Raw genomic sequence first — 24541 nt, 5'->3', positions numbered from 1 at the left:
ACTGAACCTAACCCCCTCCCGGACCCCCGTCTGCAAACAGCTGTATTTATCTCTTACCACCTATACTGAAGCCTAGTCTCACACTCCATCCTCATTCCTGCCCCATGGTACTGGTCTAAAATTGGTAACTCCCTGGGGCCATTCATCCCTGTAAACATTCAGGACATTCAATAGAGGCTCAGAGAGCTCACAAATTAGTGAGAGAGAAAAAAACAGTTTGAGAGTCATGGCTGCTCTAGACCTGCCCTAACAAAACTTAAAATTAAGTCTTGAAATCTTCAAGTGATCAATAGTCTTTGAAGAAAGACAACAAATTTAAATTGTCTGTCACGAAATGAAAATTTACCAGACATTAAAAGGAGCAGGAAAACAAGAACCATATTCAAGAGAAAAATTCAGTAGAAGACACAGCAATGGTAGGACAGTAGAATTAACAGAAAAGGACTTTAAAATTAATACAAAAAATATGTTCAAAGACTTAAAGGAAAACATGAATATAAGGAGGATATAAATGGAAAAAATATAAAAGAACCAAATGAAACCTCTAGATCTGAAAATTATAATATCTTAAATGAAGAATTTATTAGATGTGATCAGAAGAAATGTATTCACTAGGAGAAAAGATAAGTATGGCAATAGAAATCTTACAAACTGAATACAAGGAGAAAAAGGAATAAGAAAAAAATCTATGGAGACTTATAGACTGGTGAGACAATATCAAGCTGTCCACCCCAAATGTAACTGGAGTTGCAAAGAAAAGGAGAGAAAGAAGCAATGTCTCACTTTTCCCCCAAAATAAGAAAGTATATAACCACATGCAAGAAGCTCAGTGAAAGAAAACTTCATTAAAGCAATCATAATAAAGTTGCTGAAAACCAATAATAACAAAAAATCTTAAAAACATGCAGAGGAGGAAAGATACACTACCTTTTTATTTTTGGACTTGCTATAAAGCGATAGTAATCCAGATTTTGCTGGACTGTTATAAAGCTAGACATGCAGATCAACTGAATAAAAGGAAGAGTTCAGAAATTTGCTTACACACATATATGTTCAATTGATTTCTAACAAAAGGCACCAGAACAATTTAAAGGAACAAGGATAAGCTTTTCAAAAACTGTTGCTTAAAATTTGGATACCAATGCAATAAAATGAACTTAATTCAGCCTTTACATCATACACAGAATTATATGGCTCAAAATGACTCTTTGATTATATATAAAACTAAACTAAAAGAAGAAAGCATAGAAGTAAATCTTTCTTGATAAGACCTTAAAATAAGAAATAAAGAAGAAAAAAATGGATAGAATGGGGCATATCAAAATTAAAACATTCTGCTCTTCAAAATAAAAACAAGTGATAGGCTAGGGGAAAATATTTGCAACATATAAATCTAGAAATGGATTGTACCCAGAATGTATGTTACTCCTGTAACCAATAATAAAAAGACTAACACTCCAATTAAAAAACATGCAACATAGCTGAACTGCCAATTTACCAAAGAAGATATATAAATGGCCAGTAAGCAAATAAAAGGTGCTCAACATCATTAGATATCAGAGAAATGCAAAATAAAACCACATGGATTCCACCACACATCTGCTAGAATGCACAAAAATATCTGATAATACCAAGTGTTGGTACCAGGAACTGTCATATGTTGATGAGAATGCAAAATAATAACCAATCAAAAGTAATTTGGTAGTTTCTTTTAAAGTTAAATGAATACTGAGAATACAACTCAACAATTTCGCTTCTAGCTAACTACTCAAAAGAAATAAATGCCCACAAAGACTTGTAGAGAATATTCCTAGCAGCTTTATTTATAACAACCACACCTGGAAGTAACCTGAATTTCCATCAATTGGATAAATATATAAACAAATGTGGCATATCCGTATAATGTAACAGTATTCAACAATAAAAAGGCCCCTATCACTGATACTCACATGGATGGATCTGAAAGCATTTTCTGACTGAAAAGGCAAAAAAAAAGAAAAATAAGTCCAGATAGAAAAATATCACAGACTCTTTTTGTATGATTTATTTATATGAAATTCTATAAAAATGAAAACTTACGCATAGCGACAGAAAACAAATGATAGCCTACGACTGAATGGAGAGTACGGCAGGGGTTTGATTAAAAAGGAGCAGGAGGGAACTCTCTAAAGTGATATAAATATTCTAGATCTAGACTGTGGTGTCTGTTTGCCAAAATGTATCAGAATGTGCATATATGATGAGTAGGTTTTTACATGTGAATTATACTCTAAAATGTAGATTAAGAAATCAGTAAGACTTGGGGAGGTAAAGTAACCAAGATATAAATCTATTTTAAATGTTTAATTATTTAATTAATCTAATTTCAAATTATTATTGGAAAAAAACCCAAGAACATTAGAAGTTGGACTTTTTTGAATTCCTGGACCTCTTTCTGGGAAAATTTTTTGGATCTGCTACCATATCTAGAAGAATATTATATTGAGATACAACTGACCACTGTACCCATATAAAGGTATAAAATATACAGAGATACTTAAAATTTGTATGGGTTAAGAAAATAAAAAATAAAGGAATAAAGTTGGATATTTTCACAAATCTGTCAGATGATTCAAGAGTAAAACAGAAAAACAAACATTTGAAATATGTACCAGAAAACTGAATGTTAAATTTACTTTAATTTGTAAAGCATAAATAAAGTACATATTCTGTAGCACCACCATTGTGACCAAAATGTGTAAGGTGCTAAAAATATAGTGTAAAGTGGGCTCATTCTTCATCATAATTAATGAATGTAATAGAGAGAGACTGATGACTACTCAAAATCAGGGAACATTTTGCTTAAGATCAAGGACTCATTGCAGGGTTTCTTGTTCCCAGATGGAACAAGTTTAACATTGATCCAATTGAAGATAGTAGGAAAAAATCCTCCCACCTCAAAAAAGATTGTCAGAGCATTTGTTAAAGAGCAAAGACACACAGAAAATAAGACAGGATACGGAGGCACTGAACAACACATTAGAACAGAAGGACATAACAGACATCTACAGAACACTCCACCAAAAAGCATCAGGATACACATTTTTGGAGGTGCATATGGAGTATTTGCCAGAGCAGATCACATACTAGGCCACAAAAAGACCCTTAGTAAATTCAGAAGGACTGAAATTGTGCCAACCAGCTTCTCAGACCACAAAGCTATGAAACTGGATATAAATAATGCAAAGAAAACAAAAAGGCCAACAAACACATGGAGGCTTAACAACATGCTCCTAAATAATCAATGGATCAATGACCAAATTAAAACAGAGATCAAGCAATATATGGAGACAAATAAAAACAATAACTCAACACCTCAAAACCTGTGGGATGCAGTGAAGATATCTAAGATGAAAGTATATTGCAGAATAGGCCTACCACAAGAAAGAAGAACAATCCCAAATGAGCAAGCTAAACTCACAATTAATGAAACTGAAAAAGAAGAACTAATGAGGCCCAAAGTCAGTAGAAGGAGGGACATGATAAAGATCAGAGAAGAAATAAATAAAATGGAGAAGAATAAAACAATAGAAAGAATCAATGAAACCAGGAGCTGGTTCTTCAAGAAAATAAACAAAATAGAATAACCCCTAGCCAGACTTATCAAGAAAAAAAGAGAGTCTACTCACATAAACAGAATCAAAAATGAGAAAGGAAAAAATCACTATGGACACCACAGAAATATAAAGAATTATCAGAGAATACTATGAAAAATTATATGTTAACAATTTGGATAAACTAGAAGAAATGGACAACTTTCTAGAAAATACAACCTTCCTAGACTGACACAGGAAGAAACTGAAAATCTGAACAGACCAATTACCAGCAACAAAATTGAACTGGTAATCAAAAAACTACCTAAGAACAAAATACATGAACCAGGTGGCTTCACTGCTGAATTTTATCAAACATTTAGAGAAGATCTAATACCCATCCTCCTTAAAGTTTTCCAAAAAGTAGAAGAGGAGGGAATACTTCCAAACTCATTCTATGAGGCCAATATCACTCTAATACCAAAACCAGACAAAGATACCACAAACAAAGAAAATTACAGACCAATAGCCCAGATGAACAAATTCAAAAATAGATGAAAAATATCATTCATCATGATCAAGTGGAATTTATTCCAGGGATGCAAGGATGGTACGATCAACATTCAAAAATCCATCATCATCATCCACCACATCAACAAAGAGGACAAAAATCACATAATTATCTCAGTAGTCGCTAAAAAAGCATTTGACAAAAGTCAACACCTATTCATGATAAAAACTCTCAACAAAATGGGTATAGAGGGCAAGCAACTCAATATAATAAAGGCCATATACAACAAACCCACAACAAACATCATACTTAACAGCAAAAAGCTGAAAGCTTTTCCTCTAAGATCAGGAAGAAAACAAGGATGCACACTCTCCCCACTTTTATTCAACATAGTACTGGAGGTTGTAGCCATGGCAATCAGACAACACAAAGAAATAAAAGGTATCCAGATTGGTAAGGAAGAAGTTAAAACTGTCACTATTTGCAAATGACATGATATACTTCAAAAACCCTAAAGACTCCATTAAAAAAACTATTAGAACTAATAAGATTCAGCAAAGTTGCAGGATACAAAATTAACACACAGAAATCTGTGGCATTCCTATATACTAACAGCAAACATGCAGAAAGAAAATCAGGAAAACAACTCCATTTACAATTACATCAAAATGAATAAAATACCTAGGAATGAACCTAACCAAGGAGGTGAAAAACTTTACCCTCAAAACTACAAGACACTCATGAGAGAAATTAAAGAAGACACCAATAAATGGAAATACATCCCATGCTCATGGAGAGGAAGAATTAATATTGTCAAAATGGCCATCCTGCCTAAAGCAATCTACAGATTCTATGTAATCCCTATCAAAATACCAACAGCATTCTTCAATGAACTAGAACAAATTGTTTTAAAATTCATAGGGAACCACAAAAGACCCTGAATAGCTAAAGCAATCCTGGGAAAGAAGAATAAAGCAGGGGGGATTATGCTCCCCAACTTCAAGCTCTACTATAAAGCCACAGTAATGAAAACAATTTGGTACTGGCACAAGAACAGACACAGATCAATGGAACAGAGTAGAGAGCCCAGTTATAAACCCACACATATATGGTCAATTAATATATGATAAAGGAGCCATGGATATACAAGAGGGAAATGACAGCCTCTTCAACAACTGGTGTTGACAAAACTGGACAGCTACATGCAAGAGAATGACACTGGATCATTGTCTAACTCTGTACAGAAAAGTACACTTGAAATGAATCAAAGACCTGAATATAAGTCATGAAACCATAAAACTCTTAGAAGAAAACATAGGCAGAACTGTCTTGAATATAAACATGAGCAAGTTTTTTCTGAATACATCTCCTCAGGCAAGGGAAACAAAAGACATGTGCACCCCTATGTTTATCGCAGCACTATTTACAATAGCCAAGATATGGAAGCAACCTGAGTGTCCATCAGTAGATGAATGGATAAAGAAGATGTGGGATATATACACAATGGGATATTACTCAGCCATAAGAGGAAAACAAATCCTACCATTTGCAACAACATGGATGGAGCTAAAGGATATTATGCTTAGTGAAATAAGCCAGGTGGAGAAAGACAAATACCAAATGATTTCACTCATTTGTGGAGTATAACAACAAAGCAAAACTGAAGGAACAGCATGAGACTCACAGACTCCAAGAAGGGATGAGTGGTTACCAAAGCGAAGGGGTTGGGAAGGATGGGTGGATAGGGAGGGAGAAGGACATTAAGGAGCATTATGATTAGCACACATAATTGTAGGGGGGTCACAGGGAAGGCAGTATAGCACAGTTAAGAAAAGTAGTGATGTTAAAGCATTTTGCTAGGCTGATAGTGACTGCAATGGTGTGTGGGGGGCAGACTTAATAATATGGGTGAATGTCATAACCACAGCGTTGTTCATATGAAATGTTCAGAAGATTGTATACCATGACAGCTTAAAAAAATTTAAAGAAAAGCAAAGGCACAGAAAAGTAGTACTTTTATTTCCTGCTGACTCCAAAGAAAGGCAGAGCCTAATGCAAATGAGATAGGAGAATCTCCTTCAGGCTAGTAGGTAAGGCCAGTTTTCTGAATTTTGCTTCCTGATTGATGGCTTTAGTACTGATAAGGGGGTGGGAGTTAATGTTAGAGAAGAGCTGGACATAGTCAGAGCTTATCAGAAGACCATCTCCCTGATCAATATATTTTAATACATTCTTTGGAATGAAATCATGTTGATCGCTCATACCCAGAGTTGGTTTAAATTTGAGTAGTTGAAATCAGATTTCTAAGAAAATCTGGGCTTCTTTCATAGTAGTGAAAAGGAGATAGAAAGGGAGTGGAGAAGAGGCAGAGTAATACACTCACAGGGCTTACCAAAGACATTGTGCATGTAGTTCCATGTGGGAGAAATGAGGGTTGCAGCTGAATCAGTTCTGGACTGCCTCCTACCGTGAGGTGGGCTGCATATGTGACAATGTATTGTTATTTCTATGTGTGTTCAGACATGATAAAAGGTAGGGAAACACTGTTCTAGGTTTCTTTACTTATTGAAGAGAAAACTGTTTATGATTAAAAAGTTAAATTGAATATGAGATAGATTCCTTCCAAGGAGAACAAAGTTATTAAAGCTCTTGTAATGTTATTAATAGCAATTGCTATTTTCACTCTGTACAAATTTTGCTAGCTAAATAACATGTTGTTTACAGAGACTAACCTGTTTTAAACCTCACAATACTCCAATGAAAATGTTACAATTGTTAAGCGCATTTAACAAATGAGTAAACTGAAGCTTGGCACAATTCAGTTTTTTACTCCAAGTGGAATTGTTAGTGGATATTGAAGTTGTTACTCCTACAGTCTAACCAAAGAATCAGCATTGTAAAATTAGTTGCATCTATAAGTCTGTTCCATACATGGATCTCAAAAACAAGAAATGCTACTGTTCAAGTTTGATGCATATGTAATCAAAGCCACACATCAATTTCCATGGTCAGTAATAGCTTTCTTTAGTTAAGTATACATAAAGATGAGGTTGATTTACTCTTAAAGATTAATATGAATCATTTTGTCTTCCTTCCAAACTCCAGCTTTCAAAAGTTATCTGTGGAATACATGAATATTGAAAAACTGACACTCTAAAAAACTATGAAAATCATTTGATAAACTGTATTTTTATCTAAAAATGTATGATAGAAGTAATACCAGTGATTCATATAAAATATAAATTATGAAAAATCAATTAAGTTTCGGTAATATCAAATTATAAATTCACCAGGAAAATAATTTCCATCATTTACCCCTGGCTGAAAGTGAAAATTAAATCGTCACTATTATTGCTAGAGCCAGCTTAAATAAAATATTACTAATGAGCACAATCAGCACAAGAAATAGTCTAACAAGTAAAAAATGATTCTACATTTCACACAGAAAACAAAAGAGAGTCTGTAATTATGATCTGGGAGAAAATGTTTACCATTAAGTAATCTGAATAAGAGAAATATAAAGCAAAGATCATTCAAATGAAGTTTAATTGAGCACCTCACAGGTCCCTTGTGTGGTGCTAATAGCACTGTGTAATATATTTTCTTGGCTTCAAAGGCAAAAGACATAATGACACACAGGTAATGATTAAAGAAAAGTTAGATGGTAAATGGTATGGAACCGATTCCAAGTTGATTAAAGAGTTCAGGTAGGTTGGGGAAATCAGAGACGGCATTAAGGAGAAAAGCAGAGGAGTGTTTGGAACAGGAAGTTAAAAGCTTTCTAGAGAGGGAAAAAAAAACCTGATGAAACTCATGAGATAGAGCCCCAAGCTGGAAATTTTCTGTGCGTGGTAAGTGATTCAGTTAGATTGGGAGAGATGAGTGCTTGGTCAGTCTAAAGGGTTATGAGGGCTGAAACTCCATGATACCATTTAGATGAAACAATTAGGAAGATATTGTAGATTATTCCATAGAGAATGAGAAAATGGTATTGTACAGCAGGTTAACTGAGTCAGTCTGTGATGTGGAAGGAGGTTGTTTCAGTGAAAAAGGACTTCCTTTTAGTATTAATTAAGGTAATGATGAGGGAAAGCAGAGCCAAAGAGAAAGTAAAAGGATATGATGGCTTGAAATCAGGCATAGGAGTACCAACTGTTTATAGGAGATAAAGGACAGAGATGATCAAGGATGATTTCATCAAAATCAATCCAGTGTCTGAACGGTGGTTCCATTGACAGAAAGGGTAAAGCAGGAAAAAACAACACATTACAGATGATGAGTTTAACAATTTTGAGATACCAGTGGTGCAATAAGTGAATTGTCCTTATAGTATTAATAAAACATTTGACAGACTGTGAGTTGTCTTTAAGGTAAAGAAGAAAGAGACCTTGAAACCCTTAAACCATTTAAGATGCCGCAAATCTCTTCTAACACTCACATTCTATGCTTCTATGTTAGACTGAGTAACATAGCAACAGAAAGATATTGGCAAGAGCAAATATTCATTTGCTCAGGTTTTACAGGCCACCTATTTTCAAAATGATGTAGCGAGATCTATTAGCATAATATAAAATGAGAGGAAGATGATCTAAAACAGCAGTCTGCAATAGAAAATGTGAGCTGAAAATGCAAGCCACAGATATAATCTTAAATTTTTTAGAAGCTACATTAAAAAAGCAAGACAGGTAAGTATAATTTTGACAATATTATAAAACTTAATATATTAAATTTTAATATATTTTATGTCATTATGTCTATTATTTAGATATTAATATATTTTTATACTATGTCTTTGAAATCTTGTAGGTATTTTACATTTACAGCATATCTCGATTTGTACCAGTCACATTTTAAATTCTTAATAGATACATATGGCTACCAGTTGGACAGTATAAAGAGAGGGGTCTCCTCAGAAATTCTGTCCACTGAGACACAAAGAACAAAGCAAAAATGTGAACATTCGTTCAACATAAAATTTAAGTGCAAAGTAGACATGAGTAAAAATGAGTAACTAGGGTAGACTTTCAGAGCCACATAAATGAAGAAAACTGATTTAGTTTTTTAAAGGTCACCAGACAAAAGGCATCTTTTAATGGAAAATAAACTTAACATTTTCTCAGTTCATATTAGATATAATAAGCATCAAGGTTGTAGCATTTATGTGATTACTGGGAAGAAAAAAAGCAGCATCTAAAAGTAGGAGGCAATAAGAGACCGTAAAAGGAATGGCAGAAAAGCAAGACCAAAATCAACTAGAAATAAGGAAAACAGAGATAATGCATGAGAAAATGGAGGCATGGAGTCCAACAATCATTAAGTTCATTTCTCTTAAAAATAACTTAAATGCAAGGAAGAATATTATAAAAAAACAGTGTCTATAACTCACAATGGATCACAGACCTAAAAGTAATAGCTAAAATAAAAAAACTCTTAGAAGAGGGCATAGGTGTAAATCTTTGTGCTACTGGATTAGGCAATGGTTTAAAAATGACATCAAAGGCATAAGCAACAAAATAAAATAATAGATACATTAGACTTTAACAAAATTAAAAATGTTTGTGTGCATCAAAGGACACTACCAAGAAAACAAAAAGACAACCCATATATTGGGAGAAAATATATATTTCATATATATCTGATAATTTGCAACTCATATTTCAGATATCCAATGTCCAAAAATATATTTAAAAACTCTCACAACTCACTAACAAAAAGACAAACAAGCCAAGTAAGACATGGGCAAAGAACTAGCATAGATTTTTTTTCCAAAGAAGACATACAAATGTTTAGTAAATAAATGAACAATGCTCAATATCATTAGTAACTAGTGAAATAGAAATCAAAACAACAGTGAGTTAGTATTTCACATCCACCAGGATGGCTACATGGAAAAAACAAAACAAAACAGAAAATAATGAGTGTTAGAGAGGATGTAAAGAAGTTGGAGCCCCTTAAATACTGCTGGCAGGAATGTAAAATAGGTTAGCCGCTGTGGAAAACAGTTTGGTGGTTCCTCAAAAGCTAAAGTTACCCTATGACCCAGAAATTTCACTCTTAGATATATACTCCCAAAATTGAAAAAACATGTTAACATAAAAACTTGTATAGGAATGTTCATAGCAGCATTACTCATGATAGCCAAAAGCAAAAACCAAGTGTCCATCAACTGATGAATGGATAAAAAACTGTGGTACATTCATACAGTGGAATACTATTCAGCCATAAGAAAGAATGAAGTCCATATGGGTGAATCTTGAAAATGTTATGCAAAGTGAAAGAAGCCAAACACACAAAAGGCCACATAAAATATGGTTTCATTTTTATGAAAAGTCCACAATAGGCAAATCCACAGAGATAAAAAGTAGATTAGTGGTTACCAAGGGTTGGAGGGAGGAGGAGATGGGAGTGGCTGCTTAATTGGTAAAGGATTTGCACTGATGAAAATGTTCTGGAATTAGATAGTAATGATGGCTTAACACGTCATGAATATACCAAAACTCACTCGAACACTTTAAAATGGTTAAAACGGTGAATTTTACGTTACATGAATTTTATTTCAATGAAACAAAAACAAAAAAAGAAAACAATATACAACAAATAGCTCAGAACTTGTGAAGAAAAATAATTTTCCAAGTCTTGGTTGATTAATACTGTATAAATAGGCTAAGAAATTATTTAAATTAGAAGAAGCAAACAAAAAGGACAACACTATCAAAGAAGCAATAGAATAAACTTTAGCTGAGTTAAAATGCAGATGAAACAGAACAATATACAAGAGATATGAGATGGTGCATTTTGGAAACTATGAATTGAGAGCCCAGGGATTGTAGGGAAAAGCTGTTAAAAATCAAGCCCTATTTCAGAAAATGGTTTAGAGACACTAGCCATCTCCAGAAAACTATTTCTGAGTCAGATTCTCCCCACAAAGGACTTGAAAAATGTAGATGCCTGGGATCCCTGTGAGGCCAATGGAATCAGAACCTCTAGGGAGATGTGGTCAGAATCTGAACTGTCAACATCTTTCCTCAATACGATTTCTATTCACCTTTCAATTGGAAAACCACCCAGGAGTCTAACACTCAAGACAAATAACCAATTTTTTCTTTTCACAACATTTTATACAGACTACTTTAGTTCAAAATGACTATTAAGTGCATCCTTGAAGACAGGTCAAAAATGTTTTTAAAAGGCAGCATCCTGATAGCTTAGAAACTGGAGTCTCTTAGCCTTGGTTGGGGAATGCAGGTAAGAAGTGGCAAAGGAAAGTTGAAATATTTTCTCCTTCTCATCCCCAAAAGTTAAACACAAGTGCAGTGTTTAACACTCTGTTTCACCCCATCCCAGGACTGGCTCTGATAAGAAAAAAGAAAAACACAAATATTCATGATTTAAAATGGTTGAATGTAATCTGTACAAGAATCACATCTCTCATTGGTGAATCAGAAAAAAAGTCATGATGTCCCAATTTATAGCTATGATTAAGAGAGAAAATTGATTCAAAACAGTTTGGAAATACTGATGGTTGGGGTGGTGGGGGGAGAGGGGGAGAGAAAAAGAGAGGGAGGGACAGGGAGAGGGAGAGGAGAGAAAAAAAATAGTACTAATGATTTAATAAACTTACACTTATGAAAAAGAATTGTTCCATAAATACAGTGCAGTGGTAAAGGCTAAAAACGAGGATTCTGGTGCCAGAGTACCTGGGTTGAAATTAGAGCTAGACTGTGTCTGACTGGGTGACCTTGACCTTATTTAACTTCTCTGTGCCCAAGTGCCCTCGTGTCTACAATGGGACAATAATACTTTCCCATCAGGTTGTTGTGAAGAGTAGATGAGTTAATAAAGTGTAAAGTGCTTACACAACAATACCAGATATATTGCATATTTACAATAGTTCAAAATTTGTAAATCAAGATGGTCCCCAAAAGTTGTCTGGTGTAAATCTTAGAGTTTACAAGCCTTATAGAAGTCATTATAAAGTAAGAATAAAAACCTTTTAAAAATCTAAATAGAAAAGTTCTGAAAAGTCATATTCCCAATATCTTGTTTTATTTGCCTAAATTCTCTGATTGCCCTCCCATATGTTCCCTTAAAAACCCAGATGGAGGAATTATCAATAATAAAAGGAATGGTAATCTACCTCTCAAACTCCTTCTGTTGCCTCTCCAGCTTCCTGATTATAATTGGTTATAATTTGTAGACCTAGATTAGTTACCATTGTTAATTCACAATTGCACACCCACTGCATGCTTCTGTTACTGAAAGAAAATCACAAAGAAATGCCAAATTAAAAAAAATACTGTTGTCAACCTGCATGTTTAGTATTAGGTTTCAAAAAAAAATCAACCACAAAAAAGTGTTTAGTGTCTGAATGCCTAATCCTTTAGGGAAAAAAAAAGTATGGAACAACAAAATTTTCTTAAAGACCATCTTTCTTTGAAAATCTATGATCTATAAAGGTAGCTGTCTCCATTTTGGCCTCCATCTTCACCAATGAGAAGGTGGCTTTTTACTGCCAGGCAAGGCAATCTAATGGTTATTTACTGAAAATCCTGGCAAAACCTGATTTTCTGGAAAAGAAATTTCTAATAGGAAATTGATGTTTTTTATGGAAACAGCTACTTTATGCTTTGGAACTCAGATATACAGTATAAAATAATAGATTCTTCTGACTCTTAGTTCTGAAGATCTCTCTAGCACCAAGTTAATCTTTTAATTTTATAGTCCAAAGGCGATTTTCAGGAAATTAGGATGGGCATTTATGGTATTTCCACAATTCTGAACAATTAATCAAATGTATGGCATTATGGAATGATAGTCCACTTTGCAGTAGTCAATGATATTAGCTCCAGAATTCTTAACAACCTAATGGGATATTGTTATGATTTAGAGTAACTTTAATTTGTATAACATTACTGAGGTTTAGATTAAGGGAATCAAAGAACACAAAACAATTGTCTTTAACCTACTGAACTAAATCTACAGTAACATATCATTAAGTATGTATTAAGTTTTGCTGGCAATTGACCTGAAGAGGGGTAGGGTATAGTCTGGCCTGGCCCATGAGATGCCTATGGTCCAGTTCCCTTTACCTGAGCCAGGCTTCCTGTTCTTCACACTAGTATTATAACAACTGTTGCTATATATAGGGAAGTCATTTAACTACTCTTTTCTCTTTAAATTTATGTACAGTCATTTCATACTTGTAGGTCAGGATTTCACTGTAATGGATAGTAACTATTGTGATACAAAAAAAATTATTCATTTTAATATTAATTGAGTGCTTATTATATTGAAGGGATTATGATAACCTTTTTAAAAATAATTTTTTAAGTTGAGTAAAGTTAGGAACTGACTGCCATCTATTTATATAGAATTTTATATTTAGAAGTTGACATCAAAGATGATAATATATCATGAAAAAGGCCACACTGGGAAAATGAAAAGGCAACAAATTTTACATGTGTTTGCAATTTGATAATGACTCATGTAAATAGTTTAGAATCATTATTGTTGGATTTATTATTTTTAATGGCCTTAAAAGTAAGTGCTCAAGATATCTTTTTTTTTTTTTTTTCCACAAAAAATGGCAATATATTTTGGTATATGAGACCTAGTGCATAAGCTTCGAATTCAATTAAATATATCAAGTTTACACAAAGCCAAATGTATGAAAGGGGATCTTTTAAAAAAAACTTTATTTGAGAAAGGAAGAGACTTATAACAGAAGGCAAGAAGGGAACATACAAACAATATATTTACAACACAAAACAAGAGATCACCTTCAAGGGTGTAAATTATAATAAATACAGTAGATTTTAAAAGACATTTATCAATTAGTTCTAAGATTACTTAAATCCAGCTTTCCTTTTCACTGGTTCCAGGTAGTTTCTTGATTAAATTCAAAGACTATCAAATTCAAACAATTAAGGTCCACCAACTGTACTGATGAGCTCTCTCAAATGACATTATAAAAAATAGTTTTTTTTTGTTTGTGATTACATATCTTTGAAGTAATATTATACAAAAGTCTGCTCAGCCACATGTTCCTCCCCAAATAAAATGTATTTTAAAAGATGCACTATCCCTTTTTTATGAGTTTGAAAAAAGACTTTAAAGAAAATGAATATTTATGAGATGGAAAAAAATATACAATTTTATCTTAGAAATGCCATATTTTTAATGCAAAACAACTGACAAAAAGTCATTTTTTAAGTTGAAGGAATACACTAACCAAAATATGTTGGTAATAGGAAGTGTTGCCTATTATAGCTGTTTGTCAAATTATCAGAAGGACTTTCATGATACGGAAATGTTTTAAACGTTCTAGTTATGTTAATTTAATTTGAATGGAGACTTTTTAAAAAAGGATAATGTATCTTTAGCAGTGACCTTCTTTAATAAATATTTTTAAATGTCACAGCAAAATGTAAACAACACGTGCCAATAACATACAGTTGTACAATGTCTACATTTGGCAAAACTGCTATATCTCCTTTGAAACAGAATACTACACCTTAAAATACCTCGGATTTAGAAATATAAATATTTCAATAGAAAAAAACCTCACAAAGATCCTAGGTCAATTTGGATTATCCATATTAAAGGAGTCTTAATACAATGAATCCTTAACTAGCTTAACAAAAGTAAACCTATAAAACAAGGTAAACATATCAAAAGGGAGTATGAAGGAAATGTTCCAGTGAAAAGCTTCCTTAACAATTTCCCTCCTTGTGGTGTTATTTTCTTAGACAATAAATCAATTCATAGAGTGCTCTTTAAAAACAGAAAGAGTAAAACACTATCCTCCGTTTTTTTCCCCTACATTCCTCAGTGCATGAATCACTTGGACTTCCTGTTTCCACAAGGCATTTCCTGTTCAGCCTCCTAGAATCAGTTTTCTGTAGGAGAACAGCAGGAACCTGACAAAGAGCTGACTTAAATAAACAATCTTCTGTTGCCTTCCAAGTTGTTTGTATTTCATAGCATCAAAGGACATAGTCCGTCTGAATGTGCATTATTTACAAGTAGATTCTTTTGTTAAGCCTAACTTTCCTAATCTGCATTTGCCAAAATACTATGGTACATGCCATGTCATTATGGAATTATACTTAAGAGATCCGAGCGATAAAGGTTATAAAACAGGATACACCTTTTCTTCTTTTGGAATATGATTTTGATTTCATGTCAGATAGTGATCATACTGTCCCTGTGTTTTCTACAACTGTAGCTACAATATAGTATCTGATGGGATCATAATGCTGCACATCACTTCTTGCCAACACTGGCATTTGCTCTTTTTGATCTTTTTTCAATAGACAATGTCATCAAATAACACAAGGCAAAATAAAATGAGCAGTGCTAGGTGAGACATAATGTAATATTTAAAATTGTGCTGTACTTTGCATCTATATATTTAAAACCACCTCTATTCCTAATATTTTCAATTGCAGTTTATACAATAACCTAGGACTACTGGCATGATAACCAGAACATTTCACTAAACAAAAAAGAGAGAGGAAGGAAAGGGCAGACTACCTTTAACAGTGTTCAAGACTGTAGTATGATACATTATGTACAATAAAGTGAAAATTGATCTCTATTTATCAAAAAAAAAAAAGAATCAAGAACTAATAGAATGTTTCATTGATCAGACTGGGAAACTATATTCAGCAGTCACTGATCTCAACAGACAAGCTAAAAACAACAGTGAGTCGTTTTCCTTAGATGTGATTCTTGTGGCAGGCTTTGAGATGAACTTAAAGCCTATTAATTACTTAGATACTTAGGTAGTATAATTTTAGTATAACAGGTATTTCCTTACCAATGGAGTTGCAGTGAAACCTTAGTATCTATATATCTATATATCTATGTATAGATCAGTACATAGAGAGATCTATGTGTAGATATATCTGCATTCATTAGAATCCTTAAACACGAAACCCCAATCATTCAGAGATAGAAATGGATAGGAAATAATATTCGTTTACCAAAACCTGCAATGCATTTCATAGTCAGATAATGACTTTGATTACAAATCCTGGAGCTAAATCTTTGCCTATTACCTGTTGCATAAAAGCAGCCTGCTCCCCAGATTCCATTTCCTGGATCTGAGCATCTTCATCACTGTCCACTGGTTCCTCCTTGACCTTCACAGCCCCAACTTGTCCCAATGTGTCATCCACACAAGCACTACTGTCGCTCCTAGTGCTGTTGCCACTAGAGGGCGCTCTGTCTTCCTGCATCGCCTGGTCCCCCTGAAGCTCTTCCTCGGCTTCCTCCAGGTGACTGCCTGGTTGCTTCAGTTGTTCAATAGATTTCGAAAGCAGCTAGAAGAGAGTGTTCAAAGGTTCAGAATTCAATAGTTCTTGGTGGTAACAAAGAAGCAAAATACACCTTGGTTTCTAATGGCTTGAGTTCAGTACACTCTGATTTCTAACCTCTGAACATCAGTTTCAGAATGAGTTTGTATGGGACAATTTCCTCAGTAATAGTAAATCCGAAGCAGCCCCATCATTTCCATGTTGTATTGGTATTGCAGGCAGGGAATGAGGTCTTTAAGTGTTTTTTTTTTTTTTTATGGATTACACTTCAACACACTTAGAAAATGGTGGGAAAAAGTAAATAAACTCTTTCTGTGGAATCCATGAAACTTTCACAAAGACAAGTTGTACTGAGTCAATTTAATCCTTAAATAAACCTGGGCATATTTTTCTCAAAAGAGGAAATGTAATGGAAATAATGGAAAAGTAATGAAAAACTTACACAATCTTGTTTTCAACAAATGTCAACCACTATAAAAGACAGAGCACACATACCAATAGTTCTTCTTGTCTATCTAATTTTCCTATATCTAAGTGGGCAAATGATGAAACACCTTCTTCTATACGCTTTAAAAACATGTGAATTTTGATTTCAAAATCCTGAACTTTAAAAAGAATTAGGATCAAAAAATTTTTTAACAGCACTAAAACAACAGTTCTTTTTTTAACTTGAAAATCATTCTTTAGACCCTTTATTTTGTAAATTAGATCATACTCTTCCAAAGTGTATGAGTTAACTGCTCCATGATTTAAAACAAAAATAACACAACACACCTAACTTACACAATAGCAAAATACTATACAGAGAAGCTCAATAAGCAGGGAAAATACTCAAGGTGATTTCATCTCACATAGGCCTTTTGTTTCATTTGACAATAACCCTATTGACTGATCATCTCTAGATCTTCGATTGTGTTTTCAAAAGTGGTTAGTGTTTTCTGCTGAGTCAGTACCCATGTAAACAACATGCCAATTATTATAATGAGCAGCACACTTAGAATACCACCACTCAAATCATGCCTACAGATTTTTCTATGTAAAATTCAAGTTTACCTCCCACTCACACCTACTTAGGTTTGGAAACTAACCACATGCTTTAGAGTGAAAATACATAAGTACTCAACCTCTTCAGGCTTACGGACTTTCCTCCAGTCCACATGACCTCAAGTGGCCCTGCATACCGATGAAGCCCTGCGATTTCACTGTCGGTAGAATTACTGGCAAGAGGAAGCTACAACCACCACCTGCTGAGCATGAGGACTTTCCTGTTGTTAATCCTCTCTTTCCCAGTCCCAGTGCCAACCTGGCCTCTCAGTGCTTTGACCTCCTAGCTTCCATGGTCTTGTCCTTGGCTCTACCTCAGCTTCCATGTTGTGATCACACCCTAGCCCTGGGCTTACTGGTAACGGGGCACTCTCCTAAATCTCGACTTCAGACATCATTACTTCTGACCCTTGACTCTCAAGTTTCCTCCAAGCTACTGAGCTATGACACTCCCATTGCCTCCCATTCCCTCTCATCCCCTCACTTCTCTCCTTGCTGGACCAGGCTCCATGAAAAAAATTCACTCCTTTACAGACAGGTAAGACTTCTTACCTTGGTTAATACTAAATCTCTGCCAAATCCAAGCAGCTGAATAAGCTAGGAAACAAACCATCATGCTGAGTATTTGTCTTCAAATTCATGATCACTGGCCCTCAGTGCCACCCAACAATCCTACTCCATTTTTCTAGATAATTTGTTCCCACCCTGTCCATGACTATTTCAAACTACTTGCTCTCTCTTCAAACCTCTAATATGCAGACCTTTTCCTCACTCTCTGCTGATACCTTCTCTTCTTATTTCACTGAGAAAGTAGATGCCTCAGAAGAGAAACCCCACATCCTGCTCCCATCGCACTGGCCAAGGTGTGTTAATCCTCCTGTTCCTTTGAGAGCAATGTCTGCACTCCTCTCTCAGGCAATCCTCAGCTTACACCCTGGATCCCATCCACTCCTACAATCATCCACTCTGTCCTCCAGCACACATTTCCCTTCTCTGCTGGAATATTCCTATTTGGACACTTTCAATTATCATCATCCATCTTGAGCAACACCTCCCTTGAGCTCCCTCACCAAATACTGCTATGTACTTCCCTTCACGGTAAAGCTCATTGAGTTACCTCTCTTAAAAGTCTTTGTTTCTCTTTTCTCGTTCTCTGTAGAATTCATGACAACTTGGCTTCCATCCACACTATTGGACTGAACTTCTCTTGTTAAAGTCAATAATGACCATAAATGACAAATCAAGTGGCAATTTAAATAGGATATTAATAGGAATTGGTGAGGGTAATGCATTATTTAGTAAGGGTACCAAGACAAAATCATAGTATCTTTGAAGGTAAAAGGCTGATATTACTCGTGTTGGTGCATCCACAGATCAGACAAACTGTGTGTTAATTTACTGGACCCATAATAATCTATAGATAGCAAGTAAATGCCAAGTGCTCACAGAATATATCATATGTACATTTTAATGGGAAATCTTCTGAAATCTGACCTGTTAATGCTTTTCTGAGGTCATTAAAGTACCCAGAAATCTCATCATTTAGCCGATGAATCAAATACCGTATTTACATCAAAGATACAGATAATGTACGTGAAACTGTATAATAATTTTTAGTGTGCAGTAAAGAAACAATGCTATTAGTTCCAGTCAGTTCCTTTGGCTTTCTCTGTACTTCTCATGTACAAAAAGGAAGCGTGAGGGGAAAAAAATGCCAGAATGAATAATGCCGGGATAACTGGGCAAGAAGGCCAAATGGCCAAATGATCTTCCGAGGACAGAATTCCTTAAAGGTGCAAGAGAAATGTTTCTTCACATAAAACAGGAACTTATGAGTGGAGATCACATACATATAAAATGTTGGAGCTAGAAAATTTCTCATAACATTGTTCAAACTCTTATTTTATAAAGAAGGAATTTCAAACCTAAGAGAAGCTGAGTCATCTCTAAAAAATGAGTAAAAATCTAAAACTTTTTTTTGTCTTCAAGAAACCTTTATTATTTACTCTTTCATTCCTATCCTGATTTTTTTCTTTTTTCTTTTTTGGAATTTAGCTGATACACAATAGCATATTGGTTTCAGATGTACAACATAGTGATAGGGCAATTATACACATTACTAAATGCTTACCATGCTAAGTGTAGTTACCCCTTGTCACTGTATCAAGATACTACAATATTATTGAAAACTGGAACTTTTTATACCCTTTTACTTCGCATTCTCCTCTGAAACAGCTATATTCTGACAACTGAATTAGTATAAACAATTCCAGTGCCACCCTGAACTCTAAATTTGCATATTTGGCTGCTTCTTTACCATCTTTGCCTAGACCTAGATTATCTAATAGGTATCATAAACCTCAAATAGATCAAAGACAACTTTTCTTCTCATCCCGCTCAAATGTATCACTCACCTGAGTAAACAGCATGACCTAAATGCACAAGTCAAAAATCTAGAATTTATCCTAGTTTCTTTCTCACTCATCTTTTTAAGAATATGATAACTTAATTAATGCTTAGTGACAATGCTTTGACACTTTTCTCCCTAGGTAATGAAGTAAATGCCAATGTCTAAATGTCTACTTGAACCTTTTCACCATCTCTGGAATAAAATGTGCTCTCTGTGAAGTTTCACAAAACAAAATGAGATAAATGGGATCTCTTGGAGCCAGTTTTGCAAAATATAAATGCACAGAGAGAGTTAACCTACACTTGTTATTTTATTTTAGGTATTTGACTAAAGCGGTTTTTGTTTAAACAGTGAAATTTGCCAGAGTGGAAAAATTAGCAATTAACATCAGCAAAGAAATTCTACAAACAAATGTTGCAGAAAACCTGCCTGCCAGGTTTGACTTATTTCGAATTTTAAAATAAAATGTTATTTGGTGTTATTTGTAAATTTCTGACTATTTACTAGGAAACTCAGTATTCAGATGATGTATTCTATTTGTTTTTGAAGTACAAGTGTGACCATTACAAAGATGGTACGGGCTAACCCTTTTCTAATTTGTACTGGTGCTGAGTGGCCCCAGCTGCAGGGAGGAGCTGTCTGCTTACTCTCAGTGGGGTGGCAGGGTCTCTCTTTGGTGCAACATCTGGAGGTGATCCCCCAGCAAAGCTAAGCTCTTGCCTTGCTGGCTAGAAAACACAAGGCGAAACATCTGTGTGACAGATAAATGTGCAAGCCTGTGTGAATCTTAACCGAGGCCCCATCTGTGAAACACACCGTGCGTCATTCGTCTGACACCAGGTGAGTTACTTTGGTGGGGAACCCAGCTGAGATGAAGAAGATGATGGCTGTGCAGCCTCTCCGTCCCTTTTATCTGTGCTCTTACTCATCTGTCAGTGTGTCTCTATATTTTCCATGCTCCTGTCCAGCAGTCTCACCAAATGCTAAGAATGAGGCAGAGAAATCTATGACCATTCTGGGTTTGTAATACACACTGATACACACTTGCACAGGTACCCCCTAGGCCAGAGAGCATGATAATTTACCCAAATTTCTAACACCTGCAAATGGTACAACTATTTAATTTTTATCAATCCTTGCTAGGATTGTAATTATAGCAAGTCCATAATTTCAATGTTTCATATTCTGTGTTAAACATTATATATTCTATTGGCAAATGATGTAAAATTCATGAAATAATTACTAAAGGCTGTGCTTCCTTCAAGTCCCCACAAGTATCTTTAAATTTGGAATGGCAACTAAGAACAAGATTGTATAAGGAGTAAACTTTTGTCTGTTAGATATCTGATTTCCTGAAATTGTTAAAAAGCCATTAAGTATGAGTGTTTGAATGTGATTACTAAATTACACAAAATGACCTTTAGCCCAGCTCATCACTTTCTTATTTTGCCTCAGATATTAAGACAGATTTTAGTTGGGGAAAGGCAATAACACAAGTCTTTTTCTTCTAAATAAATGTAAAATTCTTTTGGAAAATAAAATCTTTCTCTTAAGCTCCAAAGAAACTACATTTTAAAATTATGATAAAATTCTCAGTTCCCAAATAGATTAGGTATGTACCAACTGTTCTCAAAAGCAACATGCAAAACTTGGAGGGCTTGCAAATCAAGAGGTCTGCTTAGAGAAGAACTCTGCTTCAAGCCAAAATATTCCATGTCATTTTGCTTCTGTGCATTTTAGGAAAATAACCAGAAGAACCGAAACTAAATAACAAGAGAGAAATATTTTCCAAATATTGGTTTATTATTCAGATAAATTAAAAGTCTGAACTGAAAAACATCCTTTCCTACCAATATTGAAGAGATATAAAATAAATCTAGGGACCAAGTAAATTCTAACAAAAACTTTTTTATCTTTATTACTCTATCCTCTCTCTGGCTTCTAGAAGTTACTAATATTTCAGTAACTTAAATAAGTGTTCATTTCTGGAAAGGAGACTAAAAATTTCCTCCTCCCAGTTAGTTTAAGGAAGTTACCCACTTGTTCTTTCATTCATTCAACATTTTTTACTGAGCACCTACTATATACTAGGCCCTGGGAAGAAAGTGGTCAATTAGACATGCTCTCAGTGGTGGAAAGAGAAAACAGCAATTGAAGATCGGAACTTAATGTGATGGGAAATGATGGGGCAAGAGGTGAGCATCTGTGTCTAATTTGTATGGGCGGGGAAGGCTCCTCTGAAGAGGTGAGGTTTGAGCTGAGAGAGACTCCAATGCCAAGACTGAGTCATGAGAAGACTTGGAGGTTGAACATTTGATACAGGACTGTGGCTAGCACAACTCCTGGAGATGAAATGAGATTCCCCACTGCCTGGAGAGGAGGCCAACGTGGCTGGGACTCAGCAAATAAGGGAAAAGGAGTAGATGAGGTCAGGAAGGGGGCAAGAGCCAGACAACAGCAGCCTTGTATGTCACGTAAAGATGTTTGGATTATATCCTACAAACAGTAAGGAGCAACTACGGAGTTTTAAGCAAGCCCTTGACATGATTTGATTTGTATTTTGTAAATAATTCATCACTCTGCCTGCTACAGAAGATTGGATTTGGGTGGGTGAAAGAAGAAGGCTGACCTTTCAGAACATAAAATCCTCAACTAAAGAGTCTAACAAGACGGATAGAACACAAATAAGCTATTTTTCCTTCTTTTACGGCACTGTGTAACTTTGTCTTTTTATATTACGTAAAAGGTTATCCCCTGATAATCTCCTTTTCTAATCTTTCTTTCAAAATTTTACTTTTTCACTCTTTAAGAGTAGCAAATAGAGGCACAGGGAGGGAACACATCCTTATTTTCTTTGCTAACCCTTGGTGATTTTGGACTGTGTCTCAGAATGGACAAGCTCTTAATGCTGATGATCTCCCAATCACTTGACTTGGAAACATCTCCCTTTCTTCCCACTGACCAACCCCTGGCTTTGGTAAACTGGACAGCAGTGCAAAAGTCCAATTAAAGTGGATGACCAAGAGCAAACCCCAGACAGTAACTGCCATGTGGAAATGGTGACCCTGTGTGGCCACGCTTTTCAGTTTTTCAGACAGTGCCAGAAATCCAGATTTGTATTTGAAGTCTTTCCATTTTTTAAAATTGACCAATAACTTGAATGCTTTTTAAGACACGGGCTGGCCAAAGACAGCAGCTCAATGGAATGGATCCAGTCCATAGGCTGTCGGCTTGTGACCTCTGAAAACAATCCCTTCTGTCCCTTTTTTCTTGAACATTCTATGGTTTAGGCCACACAGGGCTGATATCCTCATGCTCTTTAATATACCATCCTTCATACTCGTGATTTGTTTGATGTTTCCTACATGGTCAAAATTCACTCTTTTGGAGGGGTTGGAGGTAGGGGTAAGGATTGACTACAAAGGAACAGCGCAAGGGAATTTGGGGAGTTGAGGGAACTGTTCTACATCTTGATTGTGGTAATTATATGACAGAATGCATTTGTCAAAATTCATTGAACTGTACGGCAAAAGGAATACATTTTACTGTGTATAAATTACACCTCAATAAAAAATTCAATAACTGTCCATAATATTGCTCCAAGAAGAAAAACAAGGCCTGCTTCATGATGAATACAAAGATGCAAGAGAGGGCTGGAACAAAATTTAGTGGTTTGGTTTACAGCAAAGTAGATGGATGCAATATTGAGACAAGTGGGAAAGTTCTCAGAAATATTCTAGCATTTTCAGACAACCAGTTTCATTAACAGAATAAGAAAAACATAACTATTAGTGCTTTGTAGGAAAATAAATACTGTGCTGGATTTCAGTAGTGCTTACCATGTTTACAATGCACTTTCAGTACATCTTCTTATGTAATTCTCACTGTATGCCTCTAAAACGTGAAGATTAAGAAATGATTGGACAAAGAGGTTCAATACTTTGACCAAAGTTGTGAAACTAATTAATAATTGTGCAGGTCTAAGAAACTTCTGCTGGAAAAGCTAGCAAGCATTCTAGATTTTGTAATTCATATAAGCTATTGTTATGCAGAACTGTCTTTGATTAGAATTATCCCTGCAAGTCTATGAACCATTCAAAGGAAAGAACACGCCTTCTTGTTTTCATTCTAGTACAGAGTATAACATTTGCTGACAAATCTTCGTGGAACATCACCAATTATTCCATGCTGAGAAGTTATTTTTTTAGAAGTGAGTTTCTGTTGCTGGTCAATATGACTAAATTGAGAGCAAGACAGTAATGGTATATTTAGGATACAGGAGCATGGCCAGGGATGCAATTCTGCTTGAGGAGTGGGAATATCCTAGACCATCTCATATTTCAGGGCCACTATAATCCCTGAGATTTCATAAGTATTTAGAGAAAGGGCAGAAAGATACAGTGGAAAAAAGCCTCTACAATCAGGAACTTGGAAGCACCAAAATCTGTAACAAAAGATTGCTACACATCTGTGGTTTTCATGTCCACAAATCACTTAGCTATATTAAAAATTCCTTACTAAGACTTAATTATTTCATGGTGTCAAATGAAACTATTTGTCAAAGCTGGGAAATGACCAAATTATTCAGCTTCCCTCTCCCCTTAAACAGACTGGAATCAACATCAGTCAAACTATTTACGTGGCTTAATCATCCAGATATTTTTCTTTCCCTTATTTTCTTACC

At 35.0% G+C, this 24541-nt stretch overlaps 1 protein-coding gene across 1 annotated transcript in view; it reads right to left on the bottom strand.

The window, feature by feature from the left end:
* Positions 1-24541, bottom strand: part of HDAC9 (histone deacetylase 9) — a 930736-nt gene that overhangs the window by 340445 nt on the left and 565750 nt on the right. The window contains exons 14-15 of the mRNA XM_057504568.1: positions 20505-20585; positions 16146-16409 (exon numbers count right to left, since the gene is read on the bottom strand). Coding sequence (XP_057360551.1) covers positions 16146-16409; positions 20505-20585 — 345 coding nt within the window. The remainder of the gene's footprint in view (positions 1-16145; positions 16410-20504; positions 20586-24541) is intronic.

This window comes from Manis pentadactyla, chromosome 7 (assembly GCF_030020395.1).
Source record: "Manis pentadactyla isolate mManPen7 chromosome 7, mManPen7.hap1, whole genome shotgun sequence".
In the NCBI taxonomy this organism is placed as follows: domain Eukaryota; kingdom Metazoa; phylum Chordata; class Mammalia; order Pholidota; family Manidae; genus Manis; species Manis pentadactyla.
This window is presented reverse-complemented; position numbering and strand designations above follow the sequence as displayed.